We start from the raw sequence: 23371 nt of genomic DNA on the forward strand, positions 1-23371 counted from the left end.
CATTATACTGTAGGCTACTGCCGTGGCTTTCAAACTTTTTGTGCCCAAGGCAGACCAATGTGCAAATAAAAATCTCATTACGATACGACAAGCTGTGAGCTTGTAGATAGACTATTTTCACTATTTTTTTTGCGTATATTTTCTTATTAAATAATAATAATACTCCCCCCCCCCCCGCTATGGCCAAAATAGGGATACCAGCTTCAAGTGGTTAAAATATTATTAGGAATTTGCTGCTAAATTGGGAATAATAAACTGATATAAGAAAATAAAAAAATGAAAAATTCGAAACGTTTTGTGACTTTTTTCATAGCACACCAGTGTGCCGAGGCACATCATTTAGGAACCACTACTGTATGTTAATAGGAAGCTCCATCAATACCTGAAATACAGTAGTCACTTTTTGAAATATATCCATTGACAGGTAAGACAAAAAGCAGGTGTGCTTCCTCTGGATGCCTTTTTGTTTAGGCAGTGGGTGCTCAGTTATAAATATAACTTGAATCAAATACCACCGAAGGGGAAAAAGCAGCACTCCAAAATAAAGGATGCAAGACATTGAAACTGCAGCTGAGCTACAGAACACGCTTTAGTCTAAATGTTGGCCTAACCCTCTATGTTTTTCAGATATCACTGTCTTACTCATAGTGTAGCTTAATAATTTGAGGCTACGCTACAACACACAGCCTAAAATATTACTACAAATATGATCTAATAATGACTTGTCTTGTCATAATGATTTAGTTACACACACACAAGAAAAGGTACTTTCACACTACTGGTACCACTGATAGTATACTAACACACCTTGATTCAAGTTTCCGTACTTGCATCCATACTCAACAGCTCTGCACCAGCAGGTGACTGGAACCAGTCTGTGAAGGGTTAAACCTCCTGAACCCACTAGCCATCCCACAGCGCTGGCTCTGAGCCAGCACTGTGACACACACACACACACAAACACACACACACACGCGCAATACTGACACACACAACTCCCTCTCGGCTCCCTCGAAGGCTACTTCGGCTGAACAGTAAAGTGAGACCATGCCACACAAAGGGCCATGTTGTGATGGCACATTGATGCCCCGCTGAGCCCTTTGGCACTGCTACCTGGCCTTATGAACACACAGGGTCTCATCTCTGGCCCCGCTGGCACCACGCTGGGAGAGGGCTGGCAGGACATGGCTTTTTGGAGGCTGGCACTATGCTGGCACACTGGCACATGCCAATGTTTACAGAACTTCTCTCCCTGGAGTCTAAGCTCCAAAATTGTAGCAGGGTAATGTGTGTGTTTATGCATGTACATGTGTGTTATTACCCCAACATAAAAATGTGTCTAACAATTTTGGCTTCCTGGAACAAGGGGAAACTTGACACACAGGCTAGACTTTTCCTCCAATCGCATGCATGCTGAAGAATTGAAACAAGCATTTAAGATTGTTATCTAAAGAGAGGAAATGCCGACCTGGGAAATGAGTTGTGTGTTTGCACACATTTGTTTGTTTGTGTATCTGTGTGGAGGACATTGAAAAAAAAGAAGTAATCTCCCAGAGGATCCAAACACTGGGCAGGGAGGAAGTGTACAGCCAGCCAGACAGACAGACAGACAGACAGAGAAACTGACCGACAGACAGTCTGCATGGCCGATTGGAATAAGAGACACAGATATCAAAGCGAGGAGTCTGGGAGTGGATTCCACAGAAGCATTGGATAAAAAGGAAAGCCCTCTGGGCTGTAAACATGGCCCTGTGCAACCTCACAGCATGCGGTTGGAGACTCAATTGATGCTGCCCGACAACGGAGCACTGAATTAGTTCTTTGTGACAGTGAGCCAATGCGCTGCTGGTCACTAGACGCTAGTGGGACTGGGCATCACAAATTCATTCACATCAACTCACCCTCAGATATTATCATACCAAAGACATGCTGGCATGCAATGTTTTAATTTTAAGTCACGTGAATATGAGTCAGATAGAGACTTTTGCACACCTGTATATTTAGTGGCAAGTACATAGGCTGAGAAGAAACTGTCAGAGAACCTGCATTTAATGCTGATTTTAAGAATTGACCAGAATTAACCCAACCATTTTAATACATTTTTTAAGTCTCAAGAGTAAAATTCACACTGAGGATTTTAAGGTGAACTGTCCTTCACTTCCTCAATATTTATTGACAGCAATGTTTTCATCAAAGACCTTCTTCAGTCTGTTCCGTCACCGTGTAATTATGTGGCCCTTGATTTCTGAGTGTTTTTATATTGTCACCAAAACAAGTCCTGTTCGACTTAAAGTGATGTTTATTACTCCTTTTATTTTCTTTTTTATCTGCAGCGGCTGCTCGCAATTTGTCACGAGTGCTGCCAGTATTAAGGGTGATTTAGACGTAATTGTACAGCGAACTTGTGTTGCAACACATTACGATATTGTAGATTTGTTATTTTCGGTGCGCGACACAACAAAGTCTATCAAGCCCTTAATGTCCAGGGCACTTGGCTTGACCATAATATTATCAACACATGAAATGTGCCATAGCTTAAAAATAACTAGCAGAGAAAGAGGAGGCATTTTTCATCTTGAATCCTGAGCCTGCTATATAGCACATGCTCGCCAATCTCCATTTTAGAAAACATTCTCCCAGGAACACTCTTGATAAGTGCTGAAAGTTTTACAGCTTAAACAATGAACCTTGTGAAAGTCAACAAAGAGAGCAAGTGACCAAGTTAGGTTACTCGTCTTCACTTGCGTCAGGGGTAGGCTTATTTCTCTTTGTTTAGCTGAGTCATTCTAATAGCAGACAGAAGATCTGTGCTTTTCTGTGGAAGAAGCAGTCTGGGGAAATTCATCGTGATTAGGTTAGGTCTCTAGATTCTTTAAGGAAAACACCATGCACGCCCTAAGGTGTATGACGGGAGTCTAGGATTTCACCGTTTTTTGTACCGTGTGTCTTTTCCCTCATTCAGCTGGTTTGTGTTAGCGCAATGAGGAATTCCTGGAATGGTTTTGAGTTTTAAGGGTGGACAACACTGCAAGAGGCCAGAGAGGAAAGAGGAGTGGGAAAAAAAAACGTTTACTGGTTCTTCTTTAAAAGCTGCTGACTGCAAGTGTTGTAGCTCAAACCAGTCTGTATGAGTAAAGATAACGGATGCTCATTTTGTGTAAAATATTTGTAAAATACATACATTGTGCCACAAGACTCCAAAGTCAGTCAATCTTTTGGCCAATAAAATACAACTTATAGTGACATGACATGTGATGTGACAACATAAAAATAGTTTTACAATGTAATTCACGAACATACTCCGCGATAATATCTTCGATATTAAATTCAAATGACCTCTGCTGCTGTCAAAACTGTAATGACCTACAGTATGACCCTGTAAGGCAATAGCACATGTTCTAATCTAATAGAAAGCGAAATCTAATTGGCCCCATACACATCTCATTAGAGTGCTAACGATCACCAGCAGTCCTGCTGTGCAGGAAATAAAAATGACGGCGCCTTTTGGAAGACCTTCTGACAGGAGGTCGTCTTATTTCTATTTTAGCTGACATCTGCCCGCAAGAAGTTGCACAGTAAAATCCTCTGTGATCATTATTCAACTCTCAGGGTAGAATGATCACTGAGGATTTTACTGCCAGCTAGTGAGTCAACCATCCCCCACCCCCCTATCCCACCAAGAACGTTTCCCAGTCAGTCTTCCTGTCCAGTGGCGACAGCTGTTATCTTCTCGCCGGGGCTGTCGGCCATCTACATTAAACGGACCAGTCAGAGAGAGACGGTCAGAATACGACAGAGGTTCGACTCTTCACAGTGGCGGGGGAGGACAGATAGGCAGTGATGGAACAAGTACTTCATTTTTTAAAATTTAAATAGAAGTAGTAAAACACTCTGTTTACAAAATATACTAAAATAAATTCAAAAATCTAAATATATTTAGAGTGCCCAAGTAATTAGTCAAAACTTGGCAAACCTTTTCAGGAGTTGCTAATCTACCAGCTCACAATGTGTCGCATCACGACTAAATCTGTAAAGTAACTAGTAACTAAAATTGTAGTCAAATAAAAAGTACAATAATTGCCTAGTAAGTATGATGTATTGAAAAATGGAAGTAAAGCAAAAGTACCTCAAAATTGTACATAACTACAGTACAGTAAACGAGGGAAAAAATCAAAACAAATTACTTTTCTGTATTCAAATAAAAAATAGCGTGTCGTTTTGCACCGCGTTTCGAGCTTGCAGATCTGCTACTTTTGATGCTTAATGGTAATAATAATTTACGGAAAAAAACACAAAAGGTTTTTTAGTTACTTTCCGGCACTGCAGATAGGAGGGATTTGTGAGGCTGGCGGGGGAAGTGCGATGGGGGGCAGAACAGGTGGGGGGCCTTGGGGTGAAAAGCTGCCACGAGACTCGACACCAAGGTCGAGGGTTACATCTAGAGTTAAGTCTGCTGAGTGATGCCCATGATAAGAGACCTCCGTGTCCTTTGGAGATGCTCCTTGCCCAGAGCAGATTGTCTCCCCAGCAAGACCCACACAGCCTCCAAAACAGCCCTAATACACATGCATATCGTTGCTGTCAATTCACACACCACCATGCACAACAAAACTGCCACTATATGAATATGTCTTAACCCATTCAATCCAGGACCTCCAAAATGATGTGTATTTGTCCGCGGACCCCCATCTCAAAATATTTTGTTCCAGGGACCCCCCAGAAGCAAAGATTTGAGTTAAAAATGTATATATATTCAATGATTTTCAAACATTTTCACAATTTTTCAAAAATAACAGATCAAGCTATTTTTGAATAGCCAAAAAAAAAATCGTGACACAGGTGCGTACCGGATTGAATGGATTAATCTGCTTGGACTGCCCAGCACTTCACTGCATGCTGAGTCATTGTATTGCTTTTGACCATCTGTTTCAATGTTATCTATCAGCTGTGTCTGTGCTCATAACTTAATCCTTTCCTAATACATCCTATACTGGAACTATACACACTACACGGATAGCCTGGACCGTTTCACTGTACTGAAAACAACAGCACATATCCACAGTATTTATACACAATGTGCACAACGGCAAATTGTTTTAGTAAATCGAAATCCTTGCCACATTTTGTCTATTGTCGATAGTGTTACATCGCCAGGTCATTCCGTCGTGCAACAGAGATGCCTTTAATTTCCTTTCCATGTCCATATGCTATGAAATCGACACGGCAAGAATAAACAGCGGTTATTAACAGGGACCATGTGGCAGACATGGAGCAACTCCCTTGCACACACACATGCACACACACAAACGCGCATGCACACACACACACACATGCACACGCACACACACACACACACACTCACACAATGATAGAGGCAAACCAGCGACAAAAACAAAGACACTTACTTGCAACTTCCAGTGACGCGTTGCGGCTGACCGCCTCGCCCAGGTAGTTGCGCGCCACACACACATAGACGCCCTCGTCGGGCTTGCTTCGTCTGCCGTGCACAATGCGCAGGAAGAAAAGCGAGCCACTGGGCAAGAGCATGCGATGGGAACGGGGGTCCTCCCTGTCGGTCTCCACGCGTTCGCCGTCCTTGTACCACTCAACCATGGGAGACGGCCGCCCCTCTGCCTTACAGTTGAGGGTGGCCGGCTCACCTTTGGACACAATCAAATCCGATGGGTGCTCCACGATACGCGGAGCGGCATCTTCCAACCGAGGCCGGGATCCTAGTGGACAGAGAGGGAGAATACAGGTTAGATTTGGACTAATTAGAGGGGTCTGCAGCGGGTCTTTAGTTGTTATCAAAGGGGACCTGTTCAACCAGTGCTACAAATGCTGGTGAAGAATAAGACCATTTTTAGAACAGGAGTTCTATGTTGCAACAAAAAGCAACAAAAACGTGTGGTATGGTAGGACCAATTAAAGTTCCCAGGCAGAAACGACAAAAAGACGTAATTATACTGAGCTTCCTGCCTTATCATTTTAGCGTCACCATTCACATTCAGTACAAAAGAGTGATATTGAGTCAAATGGCCTCCAATGTTAAGGACTGCAAAAGAGAAAGGAGGGGTTAATGGAGATCAGGCAGAATAAGCTCCATCTAAAGGACAGAAGAGTAGTAGAGAATAGAATGCTATGAAAATGCTCTACATGCAGGGAGGTGAACTCAATCTAACAGGCCAGAGAACAAGGCAGTAAACAATGTGTCATTTCAAGCACCATTAACAAAGAGCTACAGTGCTAGATTGCCGTGAAAGCAAGGACACAAGGTAAAGGACTAGTAGGGCTTATACAAAGCACAGAGCCTCTGCCTTTTTTACATTGAAACCACTTGCGTTCAAGAGGAAAGTGGATGGTCCAACCCAAAACATTTGCAGCCAGCCCATCAATTTGAGCCCCTGCCATCTAAACCTAAACCTTGAGTTTGCTACAGAGTAAAATCCCAGAGTGCCATTTTAACTACATGAACCCTGGCGTCCCTATTCTGGGGCAAACATTCTGCAAAAATGGCAGATCTACAAGCTCACTATGTGTCGCAACACGACACGTTGTAGATCGCTTGCAGATCGCTATTTGTGAAAAATTTGGAATAAGTGGTTAAATAAAGTTCAGTTCATGATTTTATTTTGTATCACTCAAAAAGTGATTTGCCTTATTTGTTTGCTTACAAGTCAAATAGAAACATTAACCAATTAAAAACAATTGTGCACTTTGACGTCTAGGACAGTCTCTCCAAAACGGTCAGGCTCTAGTACATGGAGCAAAACTAATCTGAATGCCTTGTGAATGTAGGTTGTTTGTTCCAGTTAGATATTCATATTTCTAAAATAAATGTTACACTATTATCAAGCCAAAATATATGAATGAAATAATATGCACATAGGGCTAAAATAATCTCCTGAACTTGGCTGAAAAGTTATCTGGGCTGCAAGGAAAACAGAACATAACTTTTGTCTCAGGCATCTCTAGTGTATTTGTTCTGTGCATGAAAGAATGCTTATAATGTATGTAGCAATGAATTCTGTAAGGCAGCCTGTTCAAGGTTATTTCTTCAATATTCATAGAATTGCACGTAAACCACCAATGGTTTTTAATCTGAAAAGCTGAGAGAAATCATTAACATAAATCGAGAGACAGAAAGTGGACAGAAATGGAGGCGAGGTAATTCCCGCAGGCGTTTGACAAGCTTTGAAATAGCGGCCCCCCCCCCCGCCCTTCCTCCAAGTTGAATGACAGCTTGTTGGTGGGACAATTAATTATAAATAGCACTAACGCGATCTCAAGCACCATAGGCTATAGAGAAATTTTCCGCAGGAGAGCGTTTTAGGGAATGACACCAGGAGTTCTGTATTCTTTCACGGTGTGTGACAGAATAACAGAACGTCGTTCCACTCCTGATTGCTGCAGCCATCATTATTTTTGAATCTTTGTCACGCACAGTCGGAAGACAGCAACGCTTTTTTTCCCCTCCCACTCAGTTAATAAGCTGAGCTACACTGAGACTAAGGCGGATAGGGGTTCTCACGCGTTCCCTCTCCACTTGTGGGTGTAGGAAAGAGTTCAAACGTTCAAACTTTTGATACAGTTGACGGGGGCAGAAGGAGGGGAGTCACATCCCACAGCCAAAATGCTACCCCTCAAATTGACAAATCCTCTGGGGCTCGAGGATTAACAATTCTGAAAGTGAAGCGTTTTTGTCGTTTGGGGGATACGGAGTCCCTTCAGATCGTCATTGCAAATTTCAGTGCAATTACATTCTCTACATTCCAAAATGCTAGTCCAAAATGCTGCTGCTTGACCATGCAGGGCCTCCAAAAGGTCTCATGTGACAGATTGCTCTTCACTAGCTCCCCCTCAAATTCAGAATCCAATTCAAAGTTACCATGAAAACATGGTCAGGCAGGCACCTGCCTACAGTACATTAGAGATCTCTATTTTTAGTTTATTTTTTATATTAGTGTTTTATGTACATAAGTACTTTGTTTTATTTCTCTGTGAAGCACTTGGTGACATCTCTGCTCTCCAAAGGTGCCATTTTCATACCAAAGGTGCTAAAGATAAGTAAATAAAGTTACTTCTATTTACTGTTTTCCCTTTTCCTCTTGAATTTATATTTATATAATGGCATATACTATAGTCATTTGTTGAGTGAGTTTCCATGAGCTTTTTTGTCTAAAAAGTCTAAAAAGTATTATTATCAATTATTTCAGAAATGTATCGAGTTGCAAAGTGAGTAAATAAATATTTTGTATGATTTTTTTAGGAATTCAATTAAAATATCTGCGACTTATTAACTGTGTAAAATAATGGGCCACTCTGCAATACTTGTCGACCTATCCAAAGTCAGTTAGACTCTGAGAAAACATGAAATAACTATTAGTTCACGTTACCTAAACTTGTTCTTGACAATCTGCGACGAGTGTCCTGTTGTGGATATAACTACTAATCAGTTACATTGCATGCATTATGCGCACACATTTCTATGCAAAATATAATAATAATGAAAAAATACATATCTGAAAATGATCTTTTAAAAAAAATTATTTTTGAGAGGCCAAATTGTTATTATTTCACAATTATTCAAAATACCAATAAGGCCAGAAAAATGCACTTTCTGCATATTAAAATCTGCACTGAGGCATCGAAAGTAAAACATTCACTATTCTCCTCCTGTTGTTCATCTTCTCTCTCATGAAAATAAATAAATAAATACATTAAAACAGTCATTTCATTAAATGCCTCTCTTCCCTCAAGGTCTCTGAGCAGTACATAGTGGGGCCCATTCAATAGCTTTTAGGCAGCACATCCTGTATCATGGCTGAACCGAGAAACTGGTAGCGGTTTTGCTGGTGGGTGGGTGGGTGCGGTTCTGTGGCAAGAACTCAGCAGGACGGAGCCTTTAAGAGCTGACTCATAAATTTTACAGAATAGGCTGGTCACAACAAGCCATGTGGAAATGTTAAGCGTAGGTTTTTAAAGGGAAAGAGGCCGCCACCTGAGACTGAGCTAAGCATTGTCAAGAGGTCTGCAAAGCAGAATGTCACTTAACATAGCTTTTACAGTATGATCCTGCTATGGCAGCAACTCGGCCTCGACTCTTGTAAGTGAAGGTAATTTACTGTTGTCTGCAACAAAAAAAGGTGTTTCAAATTCTTTCATCTTTCAGCTGTATGAACACAGAGAAAATGTGCAGATGGTGGCATCGTGCATAGTGTGGATGATTCATTATTAACGATTATTATATGAGCCTTTTCTAACTGAGGGTTGTGAGAGTAGTTTTCACAGACCACAAAAATATGTAGCCTATTGAGCTGTATTCCCCTTTAAAGCGGCAGAGGCACAACACGCAAGTCAGTCAATGCTAAGCCTATACAGAAAACACATTAATATAATATCAATTCTGCTCAACCACTTAAAGCCTATATACTTTGCTGACAGGGCCCCCAGGGGTCTATAGTTGGCCCCCTATTTTTTTCCCTCTACATCCAATCTCTTGATGTGAACGTGTCTCTGAAAATAGAAAGCGACCTACAATTGATCTACAATGTGTTGTGGTGAGATGCATTCAGATTGTGAGCTTGTAGACATTTTTGCAGAATATTGCCCAGTGTTTGTCTATTATGACATACCCAGAATAGGGATGGAATAAGATTCATGTGGTTAAAGTGATATGGTTTTGTTAATTATATCGCTCTATAATCTGATAGCAATCACTGCTACACATCACATTCATGCGCATTCTGAACAGACTCTGCTGTGAACACGTGAACGTGATATGAACACGTAGTAAGAACCACCCCTTTGTGGAGTTCTCGATTGGATAGAATTGGTATCCTGACCTGAAAATGTATTTACTGTTGCAGTGACTGCTACTGCTATCAGAATATAGCTATGTAACACTTATTTGAACATAAACATATCACTTACACACACCCTATTTAATTACTTTTTCACCCTATGAGCCCACAGTGACGTTTACTGCTAAATCAAAAAAGGCTTGCTGGATGCCTTCCTGATATGGATTATTTCTCCACTGCTGGTTGAATGCACACTAATGGACTGGGTCAAAGGCTTTTAAACCGTGGAAATGACAAAATATACAACAAGAGCAGGTAACAGTAAAAGGGAAGAAAAAAAAACATATCAGCCAGAGTACAAGACCAAGGAGAGAAATAGAAACATGTTTTTTGGTTTGTTTTTGTTTTTCTTTGCCATAGGGAGCACAAACCGGCGCTGTAATGTTCTCTCTATAATGGAGGATTGGGAAGTGCTGATGCCGTATTTTCCTCTCATCTATAACTTGAGCAAGAGGCTTGTCTCTCTCTACTGGTATAAAACAAGTGTGAGAGCAGAGCACCAGTGCCAAAGTTCTGCAGTAGACACCCCCCCCCCCCACCCACACCCCCACACCCCCACACACACACACACACACACACACACACACACACACACACACACACACACACACACACACACACACACACACACACACACAATTTTACCAGACAGGGCTTTCATCCATGAGCAGATTTCCATCCTGTGGAAAGTAGAATCAGCACACATCCCAACCCAACAGTTCCCACATATCACTTGAGTACGGTTCTGACCAGCATTCAGGCAGACAAACTATTTGCATGTAGAGGCATGAAGTGGACATTGGTCCAATCGTGGGGGACAGTTGCAGGGGTGGATTACCAAACGGGTCAAAGGGTTTCGTCAGGCCAATAACAGAACCCCAAAATTCCTACTGAAAACTGAAAGAATAGCCAATAATAGTCATCTTCACGTTGTACAAACAAACCATCATGTTACCACGTGTTACACATTAGTTAATATGCTTTTGCAGTCTATTGTGTGTATGTGCAGATTGTGCACTGTTGACACACATGTAAATGTAGTGATTGTTGGCTGTAAGTCAGTGTACCAGTCAATGTGGGGGAGGGGATTTTACAAGACAGTGCCCAGGGACTGTCTCATTATTTGCCTATATGGACAGTTGACTTACTGTAGCTATCACTTCTGCTGACCACCATGGTCAAATTTAAAAATGTTTCACATGAGCAAGATTCCAAAGTCAAATCCCAGAAGTAAACTTTGGTAGGCAAGAGTAGTCCTCTTACTTTTTAATTATTCAGCACTGTCAGATATATATTTTTTTAAAGCCTACAGAACTGGCAATAGGTCAACTGAATAATTGCTCACTTCTGTCAAGCATGAAAAGACATGGCTTGGCAAAAGTCAATCCTGGATGGAAGTGTGAACACATCACCTCAAATCCTTATCTTAAAAAAAGAAAAGAAAAGAAAAGAAAAAACATGAAGTCAGCGTGGTTTAGTAATTGAAATTAAGGCTAAACTGAGCTAACCCCCCCACCCCCCCATGAATCCCTCCACCCAACATTGGTGTAACCTCCTTCCCCACCCTATCCTAAATAAATTGTCACTGCTAATTTCCACAGAAGGATCGAGTCAGTTCTGGTACAATAAAGGAGAGAATAAAACCCTACAAAAAGAAGGAAAAAAATCAATCACTTGCTATTCTCATTCCTCCCACATCTATGAGCCAGGCTCCCTCTAACAGAATGTGTTGTTTTATAGCGAATAGTCGCCTCCGCCTCCTGCTCTCTACTTTCACCAAAGCCTGCAAATTCATTTGCAAATGTGCATTCAAAGTGAAATTGGCAGCAGTAGAGAGAGGGAAAGAGGTAGGCTGGGGTGTATTCTCTCCAGCCTCCTACTCTCTGACCCTTGGGGGGGGCGACAACAATATGAGACACTTGCATGAGAATGCAAACTAACAGCCATAAAGCTACGACCTCCTTAATTGAGCCTCTGTTTCAGGGTCTTTGCAAAAGGGAAACCGAGTGCTTTTATCGTGTCTCAGTTTGGGCCATCAATGGCTTCATGGCTAGGGGCATTTTTACTACAGGGTCCATGAATATAGAGAAAGAGCAAACTCCCACAGCAGGCCTAAGTTAAAATATGCCATTTTCCACTTACAGAGCTCTGCATGACACCCTCCAAGGAGGACAGCCAGTTCCTCTGAGAGAGCAGCTTGCAGAGTTTTGGCTCAGTTTTTAGGCAATTTGACAAGATAAAAAGCAGCTGGATAGGGACTAGTGAACAGTAGCTGGTCCCAACAGCAGCAGTTTAACATCATGTTGTTTTATTTTTTCTTCACAAATATGCAGCTCCTCCTGGTAATATTGGGTAGAAGAGAAAACAGCAAAAGCAACTACGCAAACGATCAAACGTTTTGAGAATCTAAATCTGCAAATAGTCCAACATCCTTCGAAAACTCAGGGGAGCTGTTGACTAGAATTCCAAAAGCTGACTAATCTGAGGGAGGGGCTTCTAAAAGACAGGGGAGAACTAACGTGTGTTTGTGTGCGTGGGTACTAGACACTTGTTCGTCGTTAAATTTTGCTCAAAGCATCCTACACTACTAGAGAAAACGGTCTGCCTGTCTGTCCATCCTCAATCCATTTTTCTCCTCATTAGGTTGACCAATCAATCAGAAATTTCACATGGGTTGATCTTTCACTTTTCCCAAATGTAAGCCGTTTATTGGCATTTTTGCCACGGCTATGGGATCTGTACTGTAGTCACGGTCCCAAGTCTGCACGTAGTTGAGCTAGTATGGACTCGTTCAATGTGATTAAGGGCAGAGGATAGGGAGAGAGAAAGTGTATGTCACTGTTTATCATGGCTACATCGGAGAGTATAAGTAACCTAATGAATACAGAAAAGTATTTTATACTACCAACTGGATAATCAAAGAATTTTAGACAGATAGGATGACAATACTATGAATATGCATGTAGTGGTGTGTGTGTGCATAGGTGTGTGCGAAAAAGAGAGAGAGAGAGAGAGAGAGAGAGAGAGAGAGAGAGAGAGAGAGAGAGAGAGAGAGAGAGAGAGAGAGAGAGAGAGAGAGAGAGAGTGTGTGTGTGTGCGTGTGCGTGTGCGTGTGTGTGTGTGTGTGTCCAGTGGCTTGGCCCAGCTTGTTCACCCACCATAACCCTCTCTGGCAGGAACGGACAAAGTGCACACTGCACAGTTACCAGCTGTGTTGCCCATCAATAAACAATCCATTGGGTTTGCAAATGTATGTCGGAACAGCATATGTCTGAGACGCTCCAGAGCTGCCTCTAGCCTTATAAGTGTTTAACCACAACCAGCTTCCTGTTTCAAAGAAGTATCTTTTAGGATATTTTTGCTAGATCTGTCTTCATTCACAAGCCCACGCACACGCACACGCGCACGCACACACACACACACACACACACACACACACACACACACACACACACACACACACACACACACACACACACACACACACACACGCACAAGCTACTGCATTCACCTTACATCATATTGACCACATATCACTTTAGGAGAGGAAAAGGTCATAACACAAACTTCCTAAAAATTCTTAAAGGGCAAACCCATCATTCAAATGGCAATGTTTATAATGGAAAAAAGTCAAACAGATTGGACACATTTTTCATTCTCAAATTGGCAGATTGACCGAATGTGAATTTTCAATAAATTTGAGGTATATACTGTGGATTAGCATTCAACCATATATGATCTCAAAAGTCTCAAAACAGGAAAAGCCTGATGAAGTGAAAGTCATGAAGAACTAGTTAAAAAATATGCGTGTACAAAATAATTTCTCAGTTAATCTCTTGGTTAAGCCTGATTTATACTTAGTCGTACAACATTGTTCCAACATTGTTCTTGTGAAGCACTTATGTACTTAGTTTAAAGATTGCTATATCAATGTTTTGGCCAAATGAGGCGTAGACCATGTAGATATACACATGAGTAGCTAGCCTGCTGTGAGACTTTGCTACTGAACACCTCATTGTGATTTGTGTGGCTTTGTTCACAAATTGCACAGTAGAGAAGCTGTATGCATAATTATCCAACCTGTTTTAGGCCAGGTGCTGGATAAAAGTACATGAAGATGGAAGGAAATTGATACCTGCATTATGCATACTGTATTATAGTTCCCAATAGCCTAATTTATAGACTAAAAATGTTTCAACCCAACAGGTTCTTAATCAGGCAATACTAAGAATAAAAATTGTAATAATAATAATTAGTCCCCACTTTGAGGTAATTATTTGTCACTGTACATTTGCACATACTGTACATGAAATCTGTGCTCTGCATTTACCCATCCTAACTATTTGGAGCAGTGGGTGCTACAGTGAGCTCACAGGGAGCAGGGTTAAGTGTCTTGCTCAGGGACACTTTTGACTGGGCAGACCGGGGGGAGAACTAGGGAACTTTTGATTCCCAGACACCTCTAAAGACTGGACAAGAAGGCCACAGTTATTTGACTTTTAGTCTGGTTTGCATACAGTAAAGAAAGTTAAAGGTTGCCACAAGTGGATGTTTAGATCAATTTGATTATGACTGCTCTAATTGCTATTGAGGCTTATTTCTGTCAGAGGGAGAGGCCTACTTTTAAAAGTCATCAAGAGGCTGAGAAAGCACTCAACATTGCAATCTCACCCAAGCCAGTTTTTGTTCATAGCCATTTCCCGATGAGACATAAAACACAACTGTCAATTGTCAAATAGAGCTGTTTGTGGTGAATCTTTATTTTTCTTTCACAATTTATCTGTGTGCTTTACTGCTTTAGTGCTTTCCCAAACCAGTCCCTGTGTATCAATCTCGCATGCTCACTCAACAACAACAGGTACAGTAGCTGTTATTTTTCAAAAGGTGCTGGCCCTGTCATTTTTAAACATAGCCATTAAGTCTGCAACAGCATGCACCTGTCAAAATGACTCCGCTTCCAGTCCACCACCACCCCGATGCACTATCACTGAAAATGGGTCCATTATCAGTTTGATTCCACATGCTGATTTTTCAAGTGCCAGTCTGACGGCATGAAAACATGCCAAGCTCCATTCTCACCATGTCATTCAACACCTCTAAATCTACCTAGGTGACAGCTACCTCTGTGGGTGTGATGGGTTGTGTGAATGTTTACAATGGAGTTTCTATTGACTTTTGACAGCAGATTCTCAATTTCTGTATACCCCCTCCCCTCTATTTCAAGCGACATGACAGACAACTCCTTCACCAGAGACAACAAAGACTCTGAAAACAGAGCAATTGGAATGGCTGTATCTGAGGTGTCTTCTGTTGACAGCCAGGTGATTGCTCACTTGATAAAAGGAGTGGAGAACTTGATATCTGTGTTGCACAGGGAAAACACTTGCTGCATATTTCTCCCAAGCCACTGCTCTGTTACTAGTGTGCCCAATCCAAATCCACGGTTGTAATCAGAGAAATAAGAATATCTGATTAAACTATTTGAAAAGCTAGTCCTGCAAAAATAATGCTTTGCTTCTGCGCTTTCAAAACTTGGTGTTGGAGCTTCGTACCTCCAGATGCATGGAGAGACATGCACATGGGGGGTAGCCAGAAACAACATTAGAGAAGACTACGAATGTCCACTAAACATTCCCTGAAAAGTCTTTAATATAAAAGAGCAGCCCCACTTGACAGGAAATACATTTGCAAAAGTAATGTTAAAATTTCTCAACGTTAATTATAACTGAAACCTGGTTGTCAGTATTCCTGTGTTGTAATAGTATGATAGCAGCACATTCATTTACTTTTTTATTGCATTAGGGCTCTTTGAGACCTCCTGAAGGACTTTCTGTGCAAACAAACAAAGGGTAGGGGAAAAGGTGATGGAGATAAAAAGCTTAATGGATGCTTTTGATTTAAAACCTTAATACTGACATTATATGCAATCTCTGTGAAAGTGAATTTAAATAATACAAAAGTACAAAAAGTTTAACCTTATCATTTAAGAACCATGTCACTGTTCAAAGTGCTAACATTAGTCTACATTCTACAGTATACGTTTGCTTTTCTATTCTTTTCTTTTTCTATCATGTTATTAAGATTATGTAGTTACAACTAGTTAGAGAAAAGGTACTTTATTATTAGTATTATAATTTGTCATTGTCACATAAGTGATAGAAAAAAGCTAGATTGGCCTGACACATGCAAACATGCCACTTGCTTAACACAAATGTATTCAAGGCAAGGACAACTTGCAACAAAGTGCAAACTGATTCTCCAATATGTTTTGTCCTAACTTAAACTTTAAAGCACAAAGCAAGGTCTCTTTCTGAGACACAGACACCAAGCCCTTGCTAAGTTTTCCAAAGAATGCATTTCTGGGATAAAAAGATAATCCTCAGAGTTAATTCATCCATTCTAGTGTAAGAGTCCACTTGGTTACATTTGTACACTACTCTCCGAGTTAAATGAACGCTGGGGATTCTTACTGTGTATGCTATATAACAGAGACTTCATTGTAACAGAGAGCAGTGACCTGTGGTTAGCCTCGAACCAAATCTATTTCAGCACTGTGACCTGCATTGAGAGGTCACTCCTCCCTAATGCTTGAGGACATCCATCTGTCTACAGCCAGGGGCTCAAGCCGTAGTTTGTGATGGACCCTCAGGCAGTCACACTTGAGACCATCAGGGAAAGGGGACAACTGACTTGTTCCTGTCAGCACCCACTGCTAAATAGTGTCAGTTTTGTGGTTTTCCTTTCATAGCAGCAGGAAATTCTCCTGTTTCATGTCATGTTTATTTTGGCTTCCATGCTGTAAAATCCTGAGTGTGAATTTAACTCTGAGAGTTTACAAATGTAACCAAATGGACCCGTAAGGACGCCAAATTATTTAGATGTTATTAACAATGCGGATTTTACTGTGTAGTAAGGTTTTTCTTATGCCAAACGTATACCGTCACCGTCTGAACACCTCTAAGCCAATCAGATTACATCAAACTGTAACGTAATGGTCATTCTTGGACTGTGACGGATTATTTTGGGTATGTGTCTGTTCAATGACAAGAAAGGTTGGAATTAATCTGACTTTGTTTAACTGCCAAGAAACAAGCAATACATCCAAAATAGGCAACAAATCTTCAAGTCACACAGTTGCAGCGTTTGTTTATGGCATGTATCTGTGATGACAGGAAGTGGTCTGGTCCTTTAACCAATTTTGCTCCTTTAAATGACATTAATTTAAATGAAAATCGTACCTGCATGCTAGATGTGGTATATAGATGATGTTGACATTATCTCACCAACACATGTTAACCTATTGATGACTTGATTGATCAGTGGATAACAGATAGGGATTCAGGTAGGCGAGTAAGGACTGGTACACTGTTCGTGTATGGTGTATTTGTAAGTCTTTGTTCTCTGAATTGACAAAAATGGTTTCTCTCTCTTTCTCTCTGCACATCAAATTTCTCCAATTAAGTACTGTCCTATATAGGCTATTCTGCCTGAACAGAGTATATTGAGCCTGTGTGTCGTTTGTGGCTTAACCACTAGACTAGACAGCTCCATGTTATAACAGACAAACAGGAAAGGATGTCACGGTGTTGTGCTGTAGTGAGTCATCTATGTTACGCTGTGACAAGTAGCCTACATATTTGCGTCACCAGTGAGATAATCATAATTACTCAGACAAGTTAACTGTAATGACAAAAGCGATGCAAGAATGCTACCCATAAAGTATCACACGTAAATATGTGTTTGGTGAAGGGACACGGTTATCGAGCACCACACACACACAATCCTAGACTAAGCTGTCAATTCGTGTTTTCCTAGCTGGGTCAATCATGCACTTCTGTATAAACAAACATCAACACCATTAATCATACACTACAGTATGAAAGACATGATGGGACAATAACAGCTTTTGTGCCACATGATCTGCCATCTCAGCTATATTGCAGGCTCTTCCCCACACACCTCTCTTCCATCAAGGAAGTGGATTGCGTTCTTCTGTCTTTGCAGACTGTCATTACTGTCCGGGTAAAAGGTTTGGCGTGGGCCATTGATCTGGTTACTGCCCTGTTTGGTCATGAGAGGGCAGACAGCTGTTTTAAAGCCCCACTTTCAGTCACTTCAAAGGGGAGCAGCACAGCAAACACATGGCCCCTTGACAGTCATTCAGCAGACCTGCCCGCGACCAATGCGCTGACTGACGTTGATGGAGTTGATTGACAGTAACAGCATTGACTCAAGTGTCATTTTACTGGCAAAATAGTTCAAGCCCAAGCCCTGAAACGTGACTCTCAAAGCTCAGGAGGAAGGGACTTGTGAAAAGGTGATCTCATAGGCGGTGGGGACACTGGACAGGTCAAGGATGGCTCTCATCAGAGTTCAAAGAAGTACTTATGTAGGCATACACAGTGTGGGAAATGTCTTGATGAAATAGTTGTGATCAAAAGAAAATGTTACTATTTTAAAATCCATTAAAGGCAAGGATGTTACCACTGTGTGTGTAAAAAAAAACAAAAAAAACAATGAGACAAAAAATAGTGAGTTGAATAACTAAGTTACTTTAACTTTAATAAAGGCTTTGTACTTCCAAAGGACACTTAGATCACCGAGGGAGCACTTTTGCTGCATTGGTTCATAAATGCTCTGGGTTCATAGCCAGTGTTTACAGCCTTGTAAAAGCCATCTCAGCAGTAGAGCTGCTCCCAAGACACCAAGCGCTGACAAAACAATAATGTTCCAGTTATTCTTTTCTGCATCATCATTGGGAATGTTGGCTCCTATGTATGAGAATACTGTCAGTATAACAATAGGCCTACTATTAGGGATGGGACGATATGAACATTTCATGTCACGATTATTGTGACCAAAATTATTGCGATTTACAATATTATCGCGATAATCTAAATATGCTTAAAACTCTCCAAATGCCACTTTTGTTAACCACTTGAACCCCAGCATCGATAGTCTGGGGTGGAACATTTGCCAAAAAATAGCCGATCTACAAGCTCTCAACGCGTCGCTGTGAGCTTGTAGATCGGCTATTTTTGGCAAAGAGATTTAGAGAGTGAAAATAACACTGTATCAAGTATGTTCTTTACAGGTGCCAATTCTAGAGGGTTTAAGTGGTACTGGATATGCAGCTCGGCAAAGGTGAATTGATCCCAGCGTATGACGGAAGACAATTTCACAATAAATTAAAATCTCTGCGATACTATTATTGTGAGTGTTTTTTATCACGATGAACGATAATAGCGATTATCGTCCCATCCCTACCTACAATGCCCCGATATTAAACTTATATAATAATCAGTATTTGATTGAATGAGGGTTTTCCCTCATTCAGATTTCTGATTTGAAAAGAGTTTCATTATGCATGCAGAGGTTCTGCCTGACAGCACCCGGCCCATACCCACAGCAAAGGTTTCAAACCTATCTCAGTCTCTGTGTGCCTCTGGGTTTGATGAGATAGGGAGGATGCACACTCCCATCTCATGTTTTAATTGGAACAAAGTGATGAACAAAACAACCCTTACATTAGGCCAGAGGCTTTAGGAACCACAAGGACCACGTGACACTGGAGTTGAATTGGTTAATGAATGGAGAGGGGTTTTATAATAATTTTAATACCATGCTGGTTTTCTTACCTAAAATGTGTAAAGATGACACTTCAAATGTTAGACCCTTATACTTTAGACAGACTGAATTACAGCAAAAGCAAGTCATTATTGTTGTATCAAATATAGGCCTATATGTATGTAGGCTACTAATAGTAGGCATGGTCCCTTAAGGTAACACTGGCTCTCATCACCCAGGCTCCATATGGGCAACTGCACTCCATAGAGATTAGGCAGTGGTGGAAAGTAACTAAGTACATTTACTCAAGTACTGTACTTAAGTACCATTTTTTTGTATTTTTTTTTACTTTACTGGAGTATTTCCAATTTTCAATACTTTTGCTTCTACTCCATTACATCTCAGAGGCAAATATTGTACTTTTACTCGATTACAATTATTTGAAAACTTTACTTACTAGTTACTTTGTAGATTTTGATTATTATTACAAAACAGACATTAACCACTTCAGCCCTATATACATTTCGGCCATTTGAAAATAGCCAATCTACAAGCTCACAATGCCTAGCATGGCGACGCATTGTGAGCTTGTAGATCTGCTATTTCAAAAGATTTTTTATAAATGTAATATTTGAAAACTTGTGAAATTGGACATTCAGCATAATTAGTACTTTCTACATTTGGTACTTTAAGTAAATTTTTACCAATACTTTTACTCAAGTAAATTTTGGATTCCAGACTTTTAATGGTAACAGAGTAGGCCTACTTCTACAAAGCAGTATTGATACTTTTACTTAAGTAAAACATGTGAGTACGTTTTCCACCACTGGTCAATAATATTCAATAAACACCATCACTCCACCAAACCGTCCCGAAAACCCACACCGCCCACTGAACTTACCATAAACCAAAGTCACGAACGCCAGTAAAACCAGTAGAATATCCGAAATTGGGCGATACTCCATTCCTCTCCAATATGTCATCAAACCGTCTTCAAGCGAGCGCAGTTTGTAAGAAGAATCTGTCCCAACAACACTAGTAGTATCCAAATGCAAACACTAGTATCCAAAATGCAGGTTTTATGATGGCAAATAATAGCGACTTCTCCGTGTGGATAACACGCACAGACCCCCTGGCAGCATCACAGCCAGAATTCAGACCCGAGTTGAAACATCCCCGGACGGTAAAAGTTTCCCCTTTGGGCTCCAGTCCTCCAGCTCAGGCTCCAGGTCCTCCCGGACGGTCCGCACGCAGCAAGCCGCAGGTGATGAGCGGAGAGGCGGCCGAGAGGGCTGGCAGTGACCGCTCTAATCAAATCCTTTCGCTCCCCGGTCTGTTTTTAACTAAGGAATAACGTTACTAACTCGTGACGAAACAACAAAATGAATCATTTTTGTCTGAGAACTCGGGACAATATCATGCTCACTTCCATTATTTCTCCTGTATTGTGCCTATTTGTTTCTCTCTCTCTCTCCTCCGTCTCTCTGCTGCTCTCTCCTCCTCCTTGAACTGAATCACAAGCCTCATCACAGGCAACACGCTCTCGTGGCTGAAGCCCCACCACCACACTGTTGTACACACACACACACACACACACACACACACACACACAACGGTGAGATTCTCTTAAAGGGACAGAGCAGTCATTCCGTGTCTCCCAGCCCATTTAAGAGAATGTTAAAGGAACTACACCATGAATTTTAACTTTTTCTTCTTTTTTGTGTGTTTTTTGGTCTCCCCTACCTCTATTCTATCCCCAAATATACCCCAGTTTGAACACTCAGGCTTTCACAGCAAATCTGGGGTTTTCAGTAAATTGGTCTCAAAACAGGCCAAACTGATTTGCACCCTGACGTGATGTCACGTCAGGGTACAATCCCTCCCGTTTTTCAGTAAAAAAAAAAAATATATATTTATTAATTTTTTTTATTCTTTTTTTTTCAGGAGATAAAATGCATACAAACTGGCTCAATAGCGCCCCGTGCCAAACAGGACAATGTGGTATTGCAGGTGAAAGTGCTTTATAAGCCAGAGAGAAGTTAGTTGGAATGAGTATATCTGAAGCTTGATTTAGGCTCAAACCTTTTGAAAAACGTTTGAGGGACATAAACAATATGATATTAAATATTATATTTTTTAATTCATGGTGTAGATCCTTTAAATGTTTAATATTTATATTAAATGTTTAATATTTGTTTACATTTTTTTTTACTATTATTATTATTATTATTATTATTTTTTTAATTTTTTTTTTTTTTTTTTATTCATTCATTCATTCATTTATCTCTTTATTTATTTATCTATCTATCTGTAGAAAAAGTTTCTTTTAATAAATGAGGAATCAACACAGAAAGTTGATTTATTGTGTAGCCTATTTTCTCACACAGGCCTGTATTGACCCCAAACCATCGTGGGCTACAGGCTATTATGTCTTGAGAGTAAATAGTTCAACATGTCACACTAGAGCTGATAATGAAAAAAATAATAAGAAGAAATAGCATGGCCTTGCCATCCTTGTGGACAGTGGACTAGCGCTTTCGCTTTAGTCGGCTGCATGCCTATTTCTTTTCTTTTTTGCCGATATTGTATATCTGTGCTAGGGCCACCACATAGACAAATTCTGACCTCATGACATTTTATTTGCCAGAATGTCCTATACATACATACACGCACACACGCGCGCGCACACACACACACACGCACACGCACACACACGCACACGCGTGGAAAATACAAGGAGAATCCATATTTAAATAAAGATAGACTACCCTCAAACTTCTGAAACTTGAAATAATTCATCTGGAAACTTTAAACAGTAAGTTTAAATGCCACAGTGAGCCTACAAATGGACAAAATCCATTTAGATGAACAACCTTTCGTAGTTGAAATTGCACGATTTAACGAGGATCAGTTCATAACCTTTACCTAACCATTGAAGCATAACATTGGCAGAAAAGCAAATCCAAATGCAAATTTATCTTGAAAGACCTTTGATTGACCGTTGACTCTGATGCTATTTACACAAATCAGGCAATAAAACTGACTTGGGCACTAAGAGATGCAAACCAACCACACACAACCCGGTAAAATGTCACAATCCATCTCAGCATAGAATATGTCTCCACTTGATGGAAGGTGAAAAGCAATATTACTCTTCAGTATTACGTGCCAGAAGATATGGCAAACAGTAAGCAATGAGACATGACATACCAAGAAGCATAATTCTGCACTGAGGCAATAAGCAGTGAGAGTGTGGTTGAGCTGAATAAATATTAGGTGTACCGCAAGCCCAGCAGACAAACGCCTCCTTGACATTCATAGAAATGCATTGCAGGTTAGTGTGTGCTGCATATCCACACATCCTCTCACATACTACACATCAACATTAAGTGGACAAGAAATAATTCCACACCACTGAAGTCACATTTATTGACAGATGGCCTGCATTCTTTGGCTTGGGGGATAAATAACACTTCTGGTTTGCAGGAACACAAAGAACCAAGCACCCCTTATAAATGTGAACATTCTTGATATTCCTTTCGTGTTTCAGGCGCATACATGTTTAATTTAATTGCAGGAACTGATTAATTGAGCTCTACTGCGTGATTGAATAAAACATGATGAGGCCCTTCCCTAAATGCATTTCCGTTCGCCTGTGACTGATGCTGTTAGGTTGGCGGCTTCATCAAACATTTGGCGAAGGCGTCAGGGAAGTCAAGCGGCCCATGAATTTAGACTAATTATCCATATTAGGTATCAAATTACAATGGCAGCCTATCAACATGGTTTGATGGTGTGCTGTGCAGTTACAGCTCAACCATCAATCATAATAGTTCCCCTACAACACACATCCTGGGTATTTGTTTCACCATTCATCTATTAATTTACTAGTTGCTCTGTCTGGGAATTTTTAAACATTGGTTCCTTGAGAAATTCAATGA

General features: G+C 40.7%; 1 protein-coding gene across 1 annotated transcript in view; it reads right to left on the reverse strand.

Annotated features, from left to right (window-relative positions):
* The window catches only part of robo3 (roundabout, axon guidance receptor, homolog 3), an 88552-nt gene extending 67653 nt beyond the window's left edge, over window positions 1–20899 (reverse strand). The window contains exons 1-2 of the mRNA XM_080434832.1: window positions 20332–20899; window positions 5406–5732 (exon numbers count right to left, since the gene is read on the reverse strand). Of these exons, the coding sequence (XP_080290958.1) occupies window positions 5406–5732; window positions 20332–20413 (409 nt within the window). The 5' untranslated portion in view covers window positions 20414–20899. The remainder of the gene's footprint in view (window positions 1–5405; window positions 5733–20331) is intronic.
* Between the last annotated feature and the right edge of the window lie 2472 nt (window positions 20900–23371).

The sequence above is a fragment of the Gymnoscopelus braueri genome, assembly GCF_963280865.1.
Source record: "Gymnoscopelus braueri genome assembly, chromosome: 8".
NCBI lineage: Eukaryota > Metazoa > Chordata > Actinopteri > Myctophiformes > Myctophidae > Gymnoscopelus > Gymnoscopelus braueri.